General features: G+C 48.3%; 3 protein-coding genes and 1 pseudogene across 3 annotated transcripts; 1 reads left to right on the forward strand and 3 right to left on the reverse strand.

Annotated features, from left to right (window-relative positions):
* Positions 1-1,238: 1,238 nt before the first annotated feature.
* Positions 1,239-3,454, reverse strand: LOC125518381 (uncharacterized). Its single transcript, XM_087534843.1, has 3 exons — positions 2,913-3,454; positions 2,395-2,683; positions 1,239-1,405 (listed from the first exon to the last, which is right to left on the reverse strand). The coding sequence occupies exons 1-3, from the start codon at positions 3,390-3,392 to the stop codon at positions 1,365-1,367; spliced, it is 810 nt and encodes a 269-aa protein (XP_087390969.1). The 5' UTR covers positions 3,393-3,454; the 3' UTR covers positions 1,239-1,364.
* Positions 3,455-6,149: 2,695 nt separating this feature from the next.
* Positions 6,150-6,798, reverse strand: LOC147958123 (uncharacterized; annotated as a pseudogene).
* Positions 6,799-7,059: 261 nt separating this feature from the next.
* On the forward strand, positions 7,060-7,785 carry LOC147958124 (uncharacterized). Its single transcript, XM_087531969.1, has 2 exons — positions 7,060-7,349; positions 7,480-7,785. The coding sequence occupies exons 1-2, from the start codon at positions 7,170-7,172 to the stop codon at positions 7,783-7,785; spliced, it is 486 nt and encodes a 161-aa protein (XP_087388095.1). The 5' UTR covers positions 7,060-7,169.
* A 3,297-nt stretch (positions 7,786-11,082) lies between these two features.
* LOC147958125 (uncharacterized) lies at positions 11,083-13,378 on the reverse strand. Its single transcript, XM_087534476.1, has 3 exons — positions 11,622-13,378; positions 11,353-11,536; positions 11,083-11,298 (listed from the first exon to the last, which is right to left on the reverse strand). The coding sequence occupies exons 1-3, from the start codon at positions 13,376-13,378 to the stop codon at positions 11,083-11,085; spliced, it is 2,157 nt and encodes a 718-aa protein (XP_087390602.1).
* Between the last annotated feature and the right edge of the window lie 3,618 nt (positions 13,379-16,996).

The raw sequence follows: 16,996 nt of genomic DNA on the forward strand, positions 1-16,996 counted from the left end.
CAATGTTTGTGGTGCGTGGGACCAACCTATCAGGGTTGTCGGGCTGTGGCGTGGTCGCGCTGTTTTTTTTGGCCATCGGTCCTGTCCGGACTCGTGGGGGGCTTGTCTGGCCGGATGCGCAGGGGCTTGGTCTGGCAAGACGTGGAGGGACTGGCCTGCCTGACTCTTGGCGTCACGGGCTTTACCGGCTGGTGCCTGTGGGTCGCCGCCTTCACCCACTCAACTCCATTGGACTTGGAGGGTCTTCACCAACCCGGCTTCTTGTCATCGTGGGCGTGTCTGGCCAGTGTTTTTTGGTCGTGGGGGCCTGCCCGATGTGGTGCGCACGTCCGGTCTTTCGACATAGCCTTATTTTTTTAGGGTTGTCCCTCCTATTTCATTTATAGAAATCATCGCATGAGTACCATAAGTCTCGACATAACCTTATGGTGGGCCCCAACTAAATTAGACGCTTTTTGCGCTGTGATGCCATTGGCTGGCGATGGGCGGTTTTGTGGCGTGTGGGAGGGTTCATGCCTGTGGGTGGTGATATTCTCATTTCCTCCTTCTCTAGATGGTATTTGTGTATTCAAGGACCATATTGAAGCAATTTTCAAGTTTCGATATGGTTGTGTTAGGTGCCAGCAAATTCGAGGACCAAATGTGTAATTTTCTCCGTTTGGACTGGAAGATGAGGTACTGAATAAGCAAAAGAAGGGCTGGAAATCGCTGTCCTTTGTGTGCTCTTTTCTTAGCTGTGCTGTGCGTGTAGTGTTTGTTGATTTGTCTAGCCGTGGTGTCCACCTGAGAATCCAATCCTATTGCTGTGTGCAACGTACAGGGAGGGTAGCCAGAGACTCTAAAGGGCCTGAGAACAATGTAATTTGCAGAAACTAGTATTCATACGGTGTCGTGGGATACAATTTTGTTCTCAATTTTTTTACAACAGCCTAAACCAAATGTTCAATGCATGTTCAGAACTCTGTCAAAATTCAAACCTGAAAACACACAGCTAAAGTCGAGTGCTCAATTAACTGCAAGAACCACCATATCCGTCATTGCTGACACCTAAAAGAAGTGCACCCGGCAGCGCTGAAGTAGCAGTCAGAATAAGAAAGCAAACATTACGAACCAATGTTCACATAGGTTCTAAAGTTCAGACCCACAGGGGTGAAACAGACAGGTTCCTCCTGTTTGGAAAATGAATCAACTTCAGCTAGCAGAATCACCAGAGCTTCTGGGTTTTTCCTAAACCTGTATCTCAATGCAAAATGCAGTTCTGAGTTCTCGTGTCATCGTGTTCGAGGCGGCGACACTTCTGAAGAGGTGGACTGACAGTGACAGGGCGACGGTAGGGAGTCCCGCTCTTATCCAGTTATCCTTTTCTACTCTGCACCGACATCCGGGTACCGCAGCTCGACGTTGGCTGAATTAGAACAGAAAGTGAGGAAGTCAGGCACCATGTCACAGGTAACACAACCACTGTAAAAGATTAATAACTTAAATATCACTGTTTTGCAGAGCTAACGAAGAAGACTGCTTATGCACAAAACCTGTAAAACAACAATATAATGTGCAGAAACTAGCTTTTATGGAATACTACTATACTAGTATACAACCTGAATTTGGTTCAAAAAAAGATACTCAGAACATTTACATATGCTAAATCAAACAGAAATCAGTATCTTCTCTATAACGCTTAAACGCATGACTTGACTGATTAGGGTTTCTAAATTCCAAAGTTTCTACTCGCGGCAAATAGTACCAAATGGGAAACTAAATTATCTGTATCAAGGACAGTAGTATGAAACCAATAATTTCTGTATCAAGGTTTAGTGTGAATATGTGCCTTATGTAATGATTTTCTCCCAACAAGCTTCAGACCTACTATTAACTGTTTTATTCAGTGCTTCTCTGAAGAAATCTGAACATTATTTCCATTTAACTTGTACTTACAGCACAAGCATGGCCATCCACCAACATGCAAAACAAGTTCAAGACCAAAAATATGTGTTTCCTGCTAGTTCAGCTGTTTACTCAACTGAACCAGATTTGGGTTTTCAAGTTCCAAGGTTTCCTGCTAACAGCACACAGATTAAATTGAAGAGCTGGATTCATCTACATCATGGACAGTTTAAAACCAATAATTTCCAAATCAAGGTTGAGTGTGAATACGTGTTTATAAAATGTTTTTCTCCCAACAACTAATTAACTTCAGACCACTTTCTAGCATTCAATTACTTCTACTTATATCAAACACAACAGTTCAGACAAACTCCCAAGTCTTAACTGAAGCAGAGTAGCAGAGTGGCAGCAGTTTCAGTAAACTGTTTTTGGGACTTAACACAAGCTGAATAGCACTCCATTAAAACAAAGATGCATCGACCAGTAGGAAGCTGGGGAGATGGAGATCACCTGAGGCTGGCTCCCCGGCCATGAGGACGACGATGTAAAGGGTCCGCGTGCCGCGGGGTAGGTTGACGACGAGTGGGGTAGGCCGCCCGTTAGTGCCCGCCTGGACGCACATGACGAGGTCGCCCATGCCGATGCCTATCTCGCTGGCCAGCTCGCTCCTCAGGCGGAACACAGACCTCCCCTTGAACCCGAACGCAGCCCAGAAGCCGTGGTCCCCATCGGCGTCCGCCCAGGCGTACACGATCCACCGCCGCGGCAACAGGACGTCCAGGCCTCCGGCGAGGGGGAGCTGCAGTTGAGTCGCGAGGAACCATCTCGTTGTCAGGGTCCAAAGCGGAAATGCTAAGTTGCGAACAGAGATGGAAGAAACAGGGATGACAACCAAGAACTGCTCCCAAGAAACGCAAATTTTGCAAAATGCCAAGAACAGAACCATGAATTGCTCCCAGGTGACTGAAATCAACACAATCAAGAGCCAAATTCGCGCAAATTCGGGAAGAATCAAGAAGCGGGCTCACCTCAGGCATGCCCTCCCTGGCGGGGATGCGCTCCACGACCCAGTGCGTCATCGTGCTGACGGTGTCGAAGTCGTCGACGCTGGCGCCCTTGTTCCAGGGGAGGTACTTCCCGTTGGCGCGGAGGAAGCGGCCGCTGGCGTGGCGGAGCAGGATGTAGTCCCCGGGCCCGAACCTGACGGGCTGCCACCTGACGTCCTCCTCCTCCCGTTCCTCGTAGTCGCGCTGCTCGACGCGGCGCCCGCAGTGGCCTAGCGGCGCCGGTGCGTCCATGGCCGTCAGGTAGCCGCCGTAGGCGGCGCTGTGGAGGAGCACGTACTGGGCGTCGTCATCGCCTTGGAACAAGTGCACCGCCCACGCCGCGTTCATCGACGCCCGGGGCCGGCGGAGGGAGACGCCACGGCCGTCCTTGTCGGCGTGCAGGTACATGCCGTGCTCGCGGCTCCGCAGCCGCACGTGGTGGCCGTCCTGGAACTGCTCCATCTGTCGACGGCGCTGGACCACTCTAGAGCAGAGGCGGTGGGCGCTGCGCGGTGGAGGTGGGGACGATGGGTTCTTGGTTTCTCGGCGCTCCGGCGAGGGGGGAGAAGCGAAACCTGTTGGTTGAAACGGTTACGTTCGGGCGCCAAGGCGGGGGAGCATTTCAAGGAACGTTCCTCACACGCCCTCGCCGTGCGAGCATGGGCCTGTGGGCGATTTTCTCGGCACAGCAAGATGAGCCGGCACACGCACGCGCGAGTCCACAATTTTTTTACGTTTTCTGCTTTCGTTTTTTGCTATATTTTTTATTTTTATTTATACTTTAAAATATTCTAAATATATTTTACAAAACACAGTCTACAAAACATATTTGGAAAATGTTGAAAAATTAATTGAAAAATGTTAATAAAGCATTCGAATTTTTTTGAACAAGTACATGAAAAATATTGAACATGTATTTGAAAAAACAAATGTTGAACAAGTATTTTACAAAATATGAATTAAGCATTCGGAAAATGTTGAATACGTATTTAAAATTTTAATCAAGCATTCGTAAGATGTTGAACATGTATAGAAAAATTGTTGAACATGTATTAAAAACAGGTTGATTTTTTATCATGTATATATAATGTTAATCAAGAATTTGAAAAAAATGAACAAGTATTTAAAAATGTTAAACACGCATTTTGAAGAATGTTAAATGTGTATAAAAATGTTGACCATGTATTAAAAAAATGATGAAAAAATTTGATCATGTATTAAAAAATGTTTCGTGAAGAGCAACTCCATCCGATTCCTAAAAAATAAAGGATTATCCGGCCAAGTAAACTTTAGTGGAGTATATTTACCCTACTAAGTTTTGGTCTATTCTATCCGAACCCCTAAATTTAGCGGACTAAAAATCAAATTTGGATAAGATGAACATAGATTCAAACTTCTGGACTGAAATTCGACACATAATACACATTACCATCCGCCGAAACAGTCTCGTTTAAACCGATACTAAAACTTAAATCTACCCAAAAACTTAGTCGCTACCTGACTTCGCGAGGGATAGCCAATCCGCCCTAGAGATGCCACAGCCAATGGGGTCAGGCCCTGTATTGTCGTCGTCGCAGCCGGGGAAGGTTCTTCTCCACTCTTTGATATTGAAGCCATCGTCGTTGCCGCCTTCTCTACCACTGTCGTCCTCCTCGTCGCTTGAGAGAATGATGAGGTTCGCCCCTCCAGCCGCTCACTCCTCATACAGCTTGTGCTCCGCCTCCACTAGCACAGGGTACTGGCGGCGGAGGTCACCCATGTACGACTCGTCGATGATCTTCACCAAAAGCCGTTCCCTCGCCTCCCGAGCCACCGCCGCATTCACCATCCCCGGTAGCGGCGGATCAAAGAGCGGCATCTCGCTCCACACATAGTTCAGTCGGGCATCGGCGTCGTGTAGCCGGACCGACCAAAGGTCGTACTCGCGGTTGGCAAGCTCGGCGGTGTGAAACTACCCAAGCCAAAGTTTCTTGTGGGTGTCCCAATCGGTGATTTTGGCCACCCACACCCCCCACATCCGCTGCCCAACACTGCGTACTTCCTCTGTGGCAGTGGCAGCATGGGGAGGTCGGGGAAGCCGGCGAACCTATCGGATGGGGCCGCAATGTCACGGCGACGGCATGAGGAGGATGCGCCCGCGCTGTGGATGGGTAGCGGGGACCGACGGACACGGGATCCAGCCATGGCAGCAACGGTGGGGATGCGGGAACAGTGGTGGATCGCCGGCGGGAGGGATTGGGGAGGAGGAGAGGCAGAGGAGGCGTGGGGAGTTTTACTCCGAGGCCGAGCGATGGAGTGTTTTTAGCCGGATAAGCGGTGGAGTAAAATTTATAATCACCTATAGCTTATACGGGTTCGGCTAGGTTCTGGTTAGAGGAGTAAAACCAGATGTTTATTCCTCTAACCGGTTTTAGGGAATCAGCTAGAGTTACTCTAAATGGGAAGGGATCCCAAATAAGTTTGGAGCTCCTCCTCGTACGTCCACCATTTAAGGCCAAGGGATTCCGAAAACGTAGGAATAAGGAAATCACAAGAATAAGGCAGGGTTGTATGTTTTGTGGAGTTGGATGCTTGATTCATAGGAATCAGAAAAAGCACAGGATTCTTCAAAAAATGTTTGAAATCTGATTTGGTTTATAGGAGAATCTAAATTCAAGTGTGTACCATTTCACAAGGAAATGCAGTAGTGGCTATAGGATTTATTTTTTTCATCTACGATCTTGCATAAAATTAGACTATAGCCAACGACGTCTTCTGGAAACTCCGGCCCCAAATTGAGTTGGGTAACCACAAGCAAAAGGAAAACAATTTTGCTAAGTCTTAGTCGATTGATGTCTCAGTCGATGCTATCTTTCTTTGATTTTGCATGGTGATTCATACAAAATAATTGTTTTCAGTTTTTCTTTTTCTTCTTACATACTACTATATCACTTGACTGCTCAGTCGACTGAGACCTAGCCACACCCGAAGGAAAAACCCACGGCCACATGGCTCAAGCAGTAAGCTATCTCAAAGAGAAAGAACAAGCAGGGGCAGAGAACACCGTAGGCAAGGTGGGACTACAAATGTCAAGTGTTGGTGGACTGAGAAGTGCGTCGGTACAATTGAGCGAGTATTGACTATTGACTGATCTAGCCCCTCCAAATATTTACGATAATCATCTTTCATACTGGACAAACCAATTCCTTTCGCAGATCGTGTATGTTTGCAGCAGCAGCACTACCTCTCCATCCAACTCATCGAGCCATCCCCACAGCCACACGCCGAGGACAGCCTGTGCTTCCAGAGCTCGCGGTCGTGGTCGGCGACGAGGCGCCACAGCTCGGCGCAGGTGCTCGCCACCCTCAAGAGGTCCAGACCGTCAACGAGCCTCGCCAGGATTTCCAGCATGATGTCGCCGGGGAGCAGCACGAAGGCATTCGCACGGCGCAGGTCGACGAGGGCACCCCGGCACAGCTTCTCGGCGAGCTCCCTCCAGAGTGCGGCCAGCCCGCGGCCGTCGTTGCCATGGCCGGTCAGCGCGCGCGCGGTGTCGTCCAGGCCACCGGACAGGAGCGGCGCCGCGGCGCGCGCGTCCACGCACGCCCAGCGCAGGCCTGGCCCTCGGCCTTGGTCGGATCTGACGCGCACGTAGAAGACGACGCGCATCCCATGCGCGCTCATCCTCAGCACGACCACGTCCCGCAGGCCCGGCGCGGCGTAGCGGAGGGAGAGCGTCGAGGCCGTCGCGCCCACCGTCCGCGGAACCCGGCCGGACGCCGATGTCGAGGAAGGCGGCGTGGACGACGGTTATGAGGCGGCCAAGGAGGCGCTCGGCGTCCCACCGGCCGGCGTCGATTACCCTGTGGAGAGGCGAGATCCCTGTCATGTCATGGGCGATGTTTTTCATGCGAATTGGAAGAAATGCGACGTTGTTGGAATGAATGGCTGCGATGCGACGTTTTAGAAGCAAACAATAGGTCCAATGCGATAGGGCTCTATTTAACCATGAAATGAAAAACACGAGGGGTTAGCGATTCGAGTTATGACACACGGGACGTAGCAGTTACTCGCATGTGGGTGAGACCCACAACTTATCCACGCAAGCATGCCCGTGCTCATCAGCGTGCCCCGACCCGAGCCAGCCACGAGCCCGAGCCAGCCCACCCCACCCCCCGCCCTCCATTGCTTGCCCTGCCCCTTTCCTTTCCCACCTTCTTCTTCCTCTGCTCCGGCAACGAAGCGCGCCGCCGGCGAGTGATGTCTAGCTCGACTTCGGCCTCCCGCCAATCATGGACGCAGTATGGTCCACTGCCGTTGACAAGATGCCCCGATTGCCCGCGCATGGAGCCTCTGAAGCGTTTGACTTGTGTGAGGGAAGAAAATGGCAACCGTGGGCGCGAGTTTGTGAAATGCTTGAGCAAGCCACAGCCGGGGCAGGTTAGATCTGTGTTCTTGACCAATCCTATGGTCTAATTTCTCCCGATTTCTTTCTTTTTTCCTCGAATTAGGGCGGTGGATATGGGTGGTGGATCTAGGATTCATGCGCCTCTGGCCCCCTGTTTTTCAGGTTCTGAAGAAATGTGGGCATTTTGAGTGGCTCGATGACTATGTTGAAAGGTTGAAATTGGAGGGATCAACCGGAACCCAAGAGCTCAATTTTGGGGGGCGGCTTGCCGTGGAACAAGCCCCCAATTTGGCGGACAGAGCCGATCCGATGATGCACAGTGCAGAACTGAAGTGTGAATTGAAGAAAATTGGCAAGCAACTAAAGCATCTGATCGATTTGAAGCAGCAAGCAAATATGATGGCTGGAGCATTTTATGGTTGTGTCATTGCTATGGGTTCATTTTACTTGATGTTCATCAATCGCTAGAATTTGTTAGAGTTTCAGTTAGTGTGTCAACTAGTTTCAGGGGTGCCCAGTAGTTTGAGTTAGCCAGGGACCATTTGTTAGATGAATTTGAATTAGTGTGAAGCAAAACTTGCTTGAATTATTGTAATGATATTCTCAGGGGCCCTATTCAGTGTTCATGCTCTGTTTCCTCTGTTTTTGTTCTTCAGTTAACAGAGTACACGCCCAAATTCAGTTTCTAGTAAAAAAAACAAACCTGGGCTGCCGAATAGATGTTGGGCCGTGAGAAAATGGGCCCTGAGAAAATAACCATGCCCAAGACCAGCCCACCCGCGTAGGGGCACCAGCCCACCTCTAACTTCGGCAAATAAAATGGGGCCCAATAAAATGTTACTTGTCCTTTTATTTTGCCTTTTTCTTGCACTAAATTTTGTGATGGGTCATTTTTTGATGCACTAAAGCTAAATGTTAATTGTTTTTATGCATGTCTACGGTTCCATGAACTAAACGAGTTGCGTGCTTGCATGAAGTGCCCGCAGTAAATTAGTTTGCATTTCCTAGTTGCACCCATGTCCATAGTGGGTTTGCATGGGGCTCCTAATTGCATGTCCATGGTTTGGCCAATATTTTGAAGATGTTGTGTGTGGTGATTGGGGTGTAGAAACCCGGGCCCGTAGCAACCCATAGCAATACACGAATAATAAGCAAAAACAACCCATAGCAATCCACAAATAATAGAACAAAACACACAATATATATAGTAGCATACCCAACGATTATATAGAAGCATAACGATTGCAACCCATAGTTCCACGATAGCCTTACAACTCCATGATAGCCTTACAACTTAAAGTACTAATAAAATTTAATAATAGTAGCATAATGATTACAACTTAACAAAACTAATACGATAGATCTATAGCAAGCTAGATAGATAGGGGGGCACCAAACACGGGTTCTTCGGGTTCTTCTTCTCCTCCTCCTCCGGGGCCACCTCGCTCCTCAGGCGCCCTCGCTCCTCCGGGCGCCGCCCTTCACTCCTCCCCCTCCCTGTTGTTGATGGGGTACAGGAGGGTGTGCATAACGCCGTTGTTGGGGAAGATGCCGTTGAAGTCGGTGAAGATATTGTAGGTTGTGAAAGCTATGAACTCACAACCAACCCAATACGCTCGCCCGAGGAGATGGAAAGCATCGAAAGGGTTAGTGAACGTGGCGAGGAGCCCAACCACAACGCCGTTGTGGTTGACCTCCTCAAGATGGTACATCCGAGGAGAGCCGCGGGGGAGGTGGCGGAAGCCGGCCGCAAGGAAGAACTCCGTTAACTCCCTTGCGCCCCTCCACCTCAAGATCGCCCAAACCCTAAGGGTTCTCTCTACATACACTCCGGCCAGGTAGAGCCTTTCCGGCGTGGTTGGGGGGAAGCGGTAGGTGGGGCCATTGTACTGCATGGTGGTGGGGTGGCTCGAGGGCTCGATAGGGTTTGATGGAGAAGAAGGAAGAAGGAGGGCAGAGGAGGCAGAGGATGGGGTGTGGATGAGGAGGGAGAGGAAGACGATAGTGCCCGGCTTAAATAGCCCAAGTGCGACGTGGTTTCACCCCATAGAATTAATGGGCGGGCGGCGTTTGGTGGCGCCCCATGAAAGTGTGTACACAAGCGTGGGAAACGGGCTGCGATCCTTCTGTGCCACCGGTCGCCGGTCAAGGGGGACGGGTTCACGCACGCGTCTGTGCCGTCGTGGGTCAAGGGGACACACCTGCCCCGGGTTCTCTGCATGTGCCGCCCGTGCATTCATGCCGTAGCCCATTAATTTGCACATCTTGCTAGGGCCTGGCTAGAGGGCAACGTTCGGTCGATGGGAGACGTGACAATAATGGACGCCTTCATTTGCCCATCTTGTAACGGGCAGCACGCCGTTTGAACTGCATCAATACCCACATCGATACCCCATGCCAGTATTGCATCCTCAAAGAGGAGCACGCCATGTACAGCACGCCATGCAGCATTGGATTTTTGGTTGTCTTTATCGGGCTGCTGCATTGTGGCCGGGTGCATGCTTTGATGCGACGATGCATCGGTTGTAATGGTAGGCATGCGACAGCTTACTGTGTCCATAGGGGTGGCGGAGCAGGGCTGCGTCGAGGCCATGCATGCAAGCACGGGCGCAGTTCTGCGGGTGAGCATGCATGCTGCGGGTAGGCATGGGGCACACATGCAATGATGGAAAGGGCACTGCGTAGGCTTGGTCCATGCACCGCGTCAACTCTTGTCGTTGGATTCAAATGAATGGTCCTGATGCCCCAATGAGAGAGACTGATCCAAACCCCACCGATTCAACCAATCAGCGTGTCTCATGCGGATCGATGCACACTGATTCAACCAATCAGGGCGTCTCATGCGGATCGATGCACACTGTAGCTAACCCTAGCGCCTGATCTCAACCGTCCATGCACAACGATCGACGACCCAGTAGTGTGCGGGGTTTTGAGGGGTTTTGAGAGGGTTTTTGAGGGATTTTGAGGGGTTTTGGCTGATTAGGGTTGAGCATAACTAATTCAAAAAAAATCAAAAAAATATAAAACTTGCGCACATAGTCTTATTATGTCGTATAGTAACGAGAAAAAAATATAAATATGATTTACATACATTTTTGTGAAAAATCCTTCACAAAATTGTCATTCCTCGAACAATGTAGTATGGAGTTCAAGGGAGAGAGTAGTGGGCACCCGAGAGTATAGGTGGGGTTTTGAAAATGAAAAGTTTGAAAACCTCACCAAAACTTCATTTTGGATTGACTAAGAAAGATCTTAACTTACTTTTCTCATTTTCATGTTTTAAACTTGTTATATATATAATTTTCTATTAAACCTTGTTTTTCCAAAAAAAGAAAATAATAGAAAATTAATTCAATAAATAGTGAGACTTCAGATTTACACTATATAGGTAGAATAGATGTGTAGAAAAATTATTTGTCTGGTTTAGACAAGGTGCAAAAAAACTTGCTTAAATATGAGGCCGTTTACCCTACCTTTGGAGGTCATTTGAGACACACTTTTCATGACTATGAGTTCAACTTACCAAAAGGGCTCGGAATGATCAGCAAACAAACATATTTCAGTTGAGGTACTTTAGATAGCATTAAAACATCAATACCCCATCCCTAATTCAATTTTGAGCCCAAATTTGAATTTTATTTGGCTGGTTTAGACAAGATACCAACAAACAAATTCGAATAGAAATACGGGATACATAGTGACTACCAGTACGCACCAAGTTACAAATATTATTACATGCCCCAAATTTCCAAACTGTTCTCTGTTCTACCTCTTCCTACCACGTCGCGTGCCCTTCTTCGCCTTAGCACTTCTTGTTTTTGGTTCAACTACACACACAAGTTCACTGATCATCTTGGTTTTTTTCACTGGTCTTTTCAACACCTCGCCAACACCCTCGTGATCAGTGTCTTCAGTCTCAATGTTGACAGCAGTTTCAGTTTCTTCGATGTGTACCTCAACATGGGTTTCTTCAGTCTGAACCTCGACATGCTCAGGTTCAGTTTCAACCTCGAGAGCAGTTTCTTTAGTCTGAACTTCGACACGCTCAGGTTCAGTTTCAACCTCGAGAGCAGTTTCTTCAGTCTGAATGTTGACTGCAGCAGGATTTTCTTCACTCTGCTCAGGCTGAGGCACACTTCTCTTCTTTCTACCGCCGTTGACTCTTGCTTTTTTTGTTGGCCAACACTGTTCAACAACAAGGGGCTGACTTGCTCGCTTCCTCGTGGTCATTGGGAAAATGTTATAGATATAGTAATTGGAAAAAAGCACCAAATCAAAACACAGACAAATAAACAAGAACATACTTTGGCTTATCAGGAGTGTAACGGAATTTGACAGATCCCACTCTGTGCCCAAGTTCCTGGCACAACTTGCATCTGTTTTTGTTACCTTTTTGGGCCTTTTTTGGCTTTCCATCTTTATTTCCCTTCTTACTACTCCCACCTTTCTCAAACCATGCCTTGAATCTACTCTGTTTAGGCCTGCCAGCCTTTCTTTTCGTCAAGGGAGGACACATGGAAAATTCAATGTCCACTTCAGGCCACCGAGACTGATCTGTAAGTGCTGGAATTGGAGTAGCATATGCAGCTTTGAATCTTGCTACCGAATAATATTCATGCAAATATGGGTGCATGTTTATCTTCGGTTGGGATGCTAAGAAGAGAATGGCATGCTCACATGGTTTACCAGTGTGTTGCCACTCGAGGCAAGTGCAATCATGCAATTCAGTGTTAACAACATGTCTCCTTCCAGTTTTGTTATCTCTAACTTCAGCACCCCAAGGTGAAGATTTTTCAACAAACAAATGTGAAAGACATCTGCTCCTATTGACCACCTGTTGTACCACTGTTGGAAGCTTATCACCTTGCAGACAATCACCTATCCTTCTTCTCAATTCCCACAACCGCATGAGCATGATCCTGACTTGGTCAACCATGTCATGCACAGGCAAATCTTTTAACTCCTTCACCTTGTTGTTGAAACTCTCTGCCAAATTGTTGTTGATGTGGTCACACTTGATGGCAGTGTTGAATGCTGACCTGTACCATAACAAAGAATGGTAGGTGTTCAGCCATGGACCAAACTCATCACATGTTGCCATTATCTTATCAAGATGATATTTGTGTGTCTGTCTAGTGTAAGATCTTGCTGCTGGCCACATGCGCCCAAATTCTTCTCCTCTAAACTTTTTGATCAAATTCATCCACAAATGACCGAAGCACTCCCTCTGCTCAACATGTGGGAAAACATTTTTCACTGAATTTTCAAGCCCCTTACATGCATCTGTGTGTATAGCCAAAGGTGACACTGGCCCTAGGCATCTTTTCAACTGGATCATGAACCATGTCCATGAAGCCTCTGTTTCTGACTGAAACAAGCCAACAGCAATAGGAAACATCCAGTTGTGTCCATCTAGAGCATTGCATGCTGCCAACTGACCATTCCACTTGCCTGTCAAAAATGATGAGTCTATGCTCAAATATGGACGGCACCCTGCTTTGAACCCATCAATGCAAGGCTTCAAAGCCATAAAAAACTTGGAGAACTTGACTTCACCTTTGGCTGATACCTCTGTATCTATCTCCACAACACTGCCAGGTGACCTCTTTTCCACCTCTGCTTTGAAGTTGTAAAGCATACTAAATGTATTTGCCCAATCACCATATAAAATTTTCATTGCCCTTTGTTTTGCCTTCCACACTGTGGTATATTTCAGTTTAATGGGGTACATCTTTTCCAAGTCTACTTTGAGTTTCTTCGCAGTAGTGTTTGGTGTTTTGGCTAAAATTGGGGTGATCTTTTCTGCAACCCAAAGTTGTGATGTCATGGTTGATACTCTCTGTGAACTTGTAATACAAGTATGTTGATTGGGGATTTGGTTAACCCTGACAGTACTTCCATCAGGTTGCAGTCTAGCAGATATGTACCACTTGCAAGGCTTCACACTACCATCAAATCCTCTGCACCTCGCATAAAACTTCTTTCTATCAGTCCAAATAGTCTTGACATCAAACTCATGTTTCACTGCATAAGTCTTGAAACACATCCTAAACTCCTTCATGCTTGGGAACAACTTGCCTACTTCAATGACAGGGTTTTCTTTGTCATACACATGCACCAGCTCATCATCATGTGCATCATCTACTTCATCTGCAGCTTGTTCCATCAACTGTCCATCTACTTCTTCATCAGCATTAGCAGGCAAACTAGATTCACCCCTCTCCTGCTTATCTCTGTCATCGACTGGAATGCCAAAAAGTTTGACCATCTCAATGTCAGGCATTGGTGCAATGACCAAATCAGTAGGCTCATCTAATTCAACTACATTCCAATCAACAGTTGCTGCAGTTTCAGTTTCAGTTCCAGTCACATGTCCCTCTTCGGCTATTACTGTAAGTTCAGTACACATGGGAATCAATGGCCTCTGTGTAGCCCAATCATCATCTACCATCTGCGCAGCCAATTGTGATGGCACATATCCAACCTTCAAAAAAATGTTCAGATCAACGAGCTCAGCAAAAAATTAGCCCGTTTGCTTGTCCAGCCGTTTTGCTGATCGATTTCTTCAACAATCTGTTCACCATCTTCTATTCTCACATCCTCTCCTTTCCAATCATCAAACCTCAATAGTGATACTTCTTGCTCTGGACCCCAAACAACATTCTCCCCAATTTTTTCCACCCATTTCTTCACTGCCGTCTCTCCCATGTTCTGTAGAACTTGTGGATCAATCTCTGTAAACTCAACCTCCCATTTAACAATTGTGTCTCTCTCAATGTTCTGTATGCTACCATCAACTAATTTTGCCTTTAATGGAAAGAAATTAACTGTCAATTCGAAGGTCCGAGCGGCAGCATCCCCTCTGTCAGTGGCGGACAGTGTGAGCCCGTGAGAAAAAGGGGAAAAAGCAGACGAGGCCACCCCCTAATTGCATGCCAAATTGGATCGGGGAGAGGCGCATTACCTATTCGAAGTTGAATCTGGCGGCTCCATCTCAGTATGCCCACGGGCTCCCCTCACAACCTATCGATTCCGCAAGCGAAAACAGAGGAAACGAGCTGAGATCTACGGGTCCGAGAGAGGAACGGGAGGGCGACTAGGGTTTTGAATTCACTCACCATTTTCTGAGGACGAAGGCTCTGCCACCGTTGAGAACGAGGGCTCCGCCGTCGCCACCGAGAACGCAAGATCCGCCGCCATCGGAGAAGAAGGGGGGCAGAGTGGCGGGCCCGGCACGGTCGGGCGGCAGGGCACGGTCAGCTGTTTTGACGAACAATTAAGTTGGACCCACATGTCCTAACATAAACGGGCGGGCTTGGTTGACGACCAATTTAACCACATTTAACAGCCATGTCGTGCGTGGGCTATTTATCTGCTCAAAATTGTCGCACCACAGCCATTCCCTCGAACAACGTCACACTCTTGCCAATTCACCTCAAATGTGTCGCACAGGAGCTATTGGCCCGTCATGGCTAGGGCGTGATTGCTCTATCAATCGAAGATGGAGATCGAGGTGTTGCGCGCTCAGGTTCTAAATCTTGGAAGGATGACGGCGCGCGGGAGGCATGCAACTGGAGCTAGGACTACGAGTAGTAGGGCAAGGCCGCAAGGGCAGGAGTATGTGTGCCATCGGATCCACAAATCTGCGGTAGTACGATCGACCCCCCACTGTCGTGCGATGATTTTTTTAGGGAGTCGTGGGATGAATATTGGAGCCTACTGCGAACCAACTTCTCCTTGGATGGTTAGAGGGACAGTTATATCTCCAGCTCATCAGGTTCAAATCCTGGTGTTCGCATTATACTTTGTAAATCTCAAGATGATATGCTGGCTCAGTCTCTCGAAAGTGCTCATAGGATATGATGTGCGTATGTGCGTTCATATGGGTGAGTGTATGCGTGTATGTATGAGCGCTTGCGCACATCATGAAAGGTCTGAAATAAATCCAGGAAAATGCAAGCCCAATGTCAAGTATGAGACTTGAACTCTGTCCGCAAGGGGATACCACTGTCCTCCCATCTCATAACCATCCAAACACAGGTTGATTTGCTAGTTCTGATGGAATCATACGTGTGCAAATTAGTGTTGGCTTATGGGGAGTTAAAATTCTTTGATTTTTTTATTACTTAGGTGTCTGAATTTTTTTTCATGCGGCAGTTACTTCTTTCTGGGCACGCTGAAGAAGCAGTAGCCTCATAATCAATCTTATTAGAAGGAGCAGTAGCCCCATTGTCTATCTTAGTGGTAGCCTGGTAGGGGGTTCAGGTGGATCACCAGAGTTGGTCACCGATGGTGCAGGGTCTAGAGGGAGGATAGTTGCATCTTTCTTGTAAGTGAAATATACCTAATACGCAACGTTTTCAGTATTTTGTCTTTACAGAAACGAGTGAGAGAGAGGGAGAGAGAGAGGGAGAATTTTTGTATCTAGGTTTAGTGTGAATACGTGGCATGTATTTGTTTTGTTCCTAAGAGCATCTATAGTCGGACTTGGCAAATCCGACCCCTCAAACGTGTCGGATTTGGCAAATCCGACCCCTCAAACGTCTGTGGACGTGTCCGGTCGTGCCCGTGGACAGTGATCGGTCACGCCTCAAATTTCTCTTCTTACAATTGGACATCTCAATTAGCATACCTCAAATTCATAGAAAGTCATGCAACTACGTGAATGGTGCAATCCACACTGTCCGGCTTAGGACATGCCATCGGACTATCAAAATTTGGCGTGTTTTTCCTATATACTAGCTATGGAGAAGATCATCCATGGCTGCCATTGCCCTTCCTGACACTCTTGCCATCCATCTTGCGGAAGTAGTGGTCGAAAATGAAGTGTGGATCAAGTCGGATCTGCTCTTTGCCGGAGGTGTCCGACCCGTCGCTCTGCTCCTTCCTCCTTGCGGGGCAGTCCGGTCATGGCATGAACAACCCAATATTGCTCTTGGGCGAGGGTGTGGGTGTTACTCCAGTGCCGCTTCTTCAAGATACGGGAGCGGATGGCTTCCTCCTCTGCGGCAGCATCCGCCGCCGGCATGTCGGAAGCGAGGCGGGCCTCGGCCACCCTCATCCTCTCCTTTTCATGGCGGGCACACCGGACCTAGTAGCACTCATACTCCAGTGGAGGCCCGCGATGATCCAGCCTCAGAGTATCCGAGCGTCCGATGCACTGACGCAATGCACATGTGTCGGACAGATCCCGTCGTCGATCGGGCACAATCCTCCCGAGAGCGACAAGTGCAATGTGGACGACCATTGCCTCCTCCATCCGCATGGGACAACAGCCAGTCGATGGATCCAAACTGGTCAGAGTCAAATCTGTTGCCCGCCATGACGGGGAAGACCGGATATCGTCGGACTGGAGTTTGGGGGCGAAGTGGAGTGGAGTGGCTAGGGTTTGGTCTGGGAACAAATGGGGACGATTACATGTGGGGTCGGGTGAGCCAGCGTGCATCAGGTCTGACGTGACGGACGTGTCAGGTCGTGCCCGGCCTCCCCATATACTCCCTATATTTGGCCTGGATATGAGGTGTGCCGGTCAACCTGGGTGTTAAGACCGGTTTGAGCGTGCATCAGGTCGGGTTTCTTTGACCGGTCACTAACCAAGCCGTCCGATCAGATGAGGGGGATTTGAAGCGCCCGGCTATAGATGCTGTAAGATTCTGGCCGAAAAATCCACTCCACTTCC

This window comes from Triticum urartu, chromosome 7A, assembly GCF_056163025.1.
Source record: "Triticum urartu cultivar PI428250 chromosome 7A, HENAU_Tu73, whole genome shotgun sequence".
Taxonomy (NCBI): domain Eukaryota; kingdom Viridiplantae; phylum Streptophyta; class Magnoliopsida; order Poales; family Poaceae; genus Triticum; species Triticum urartu.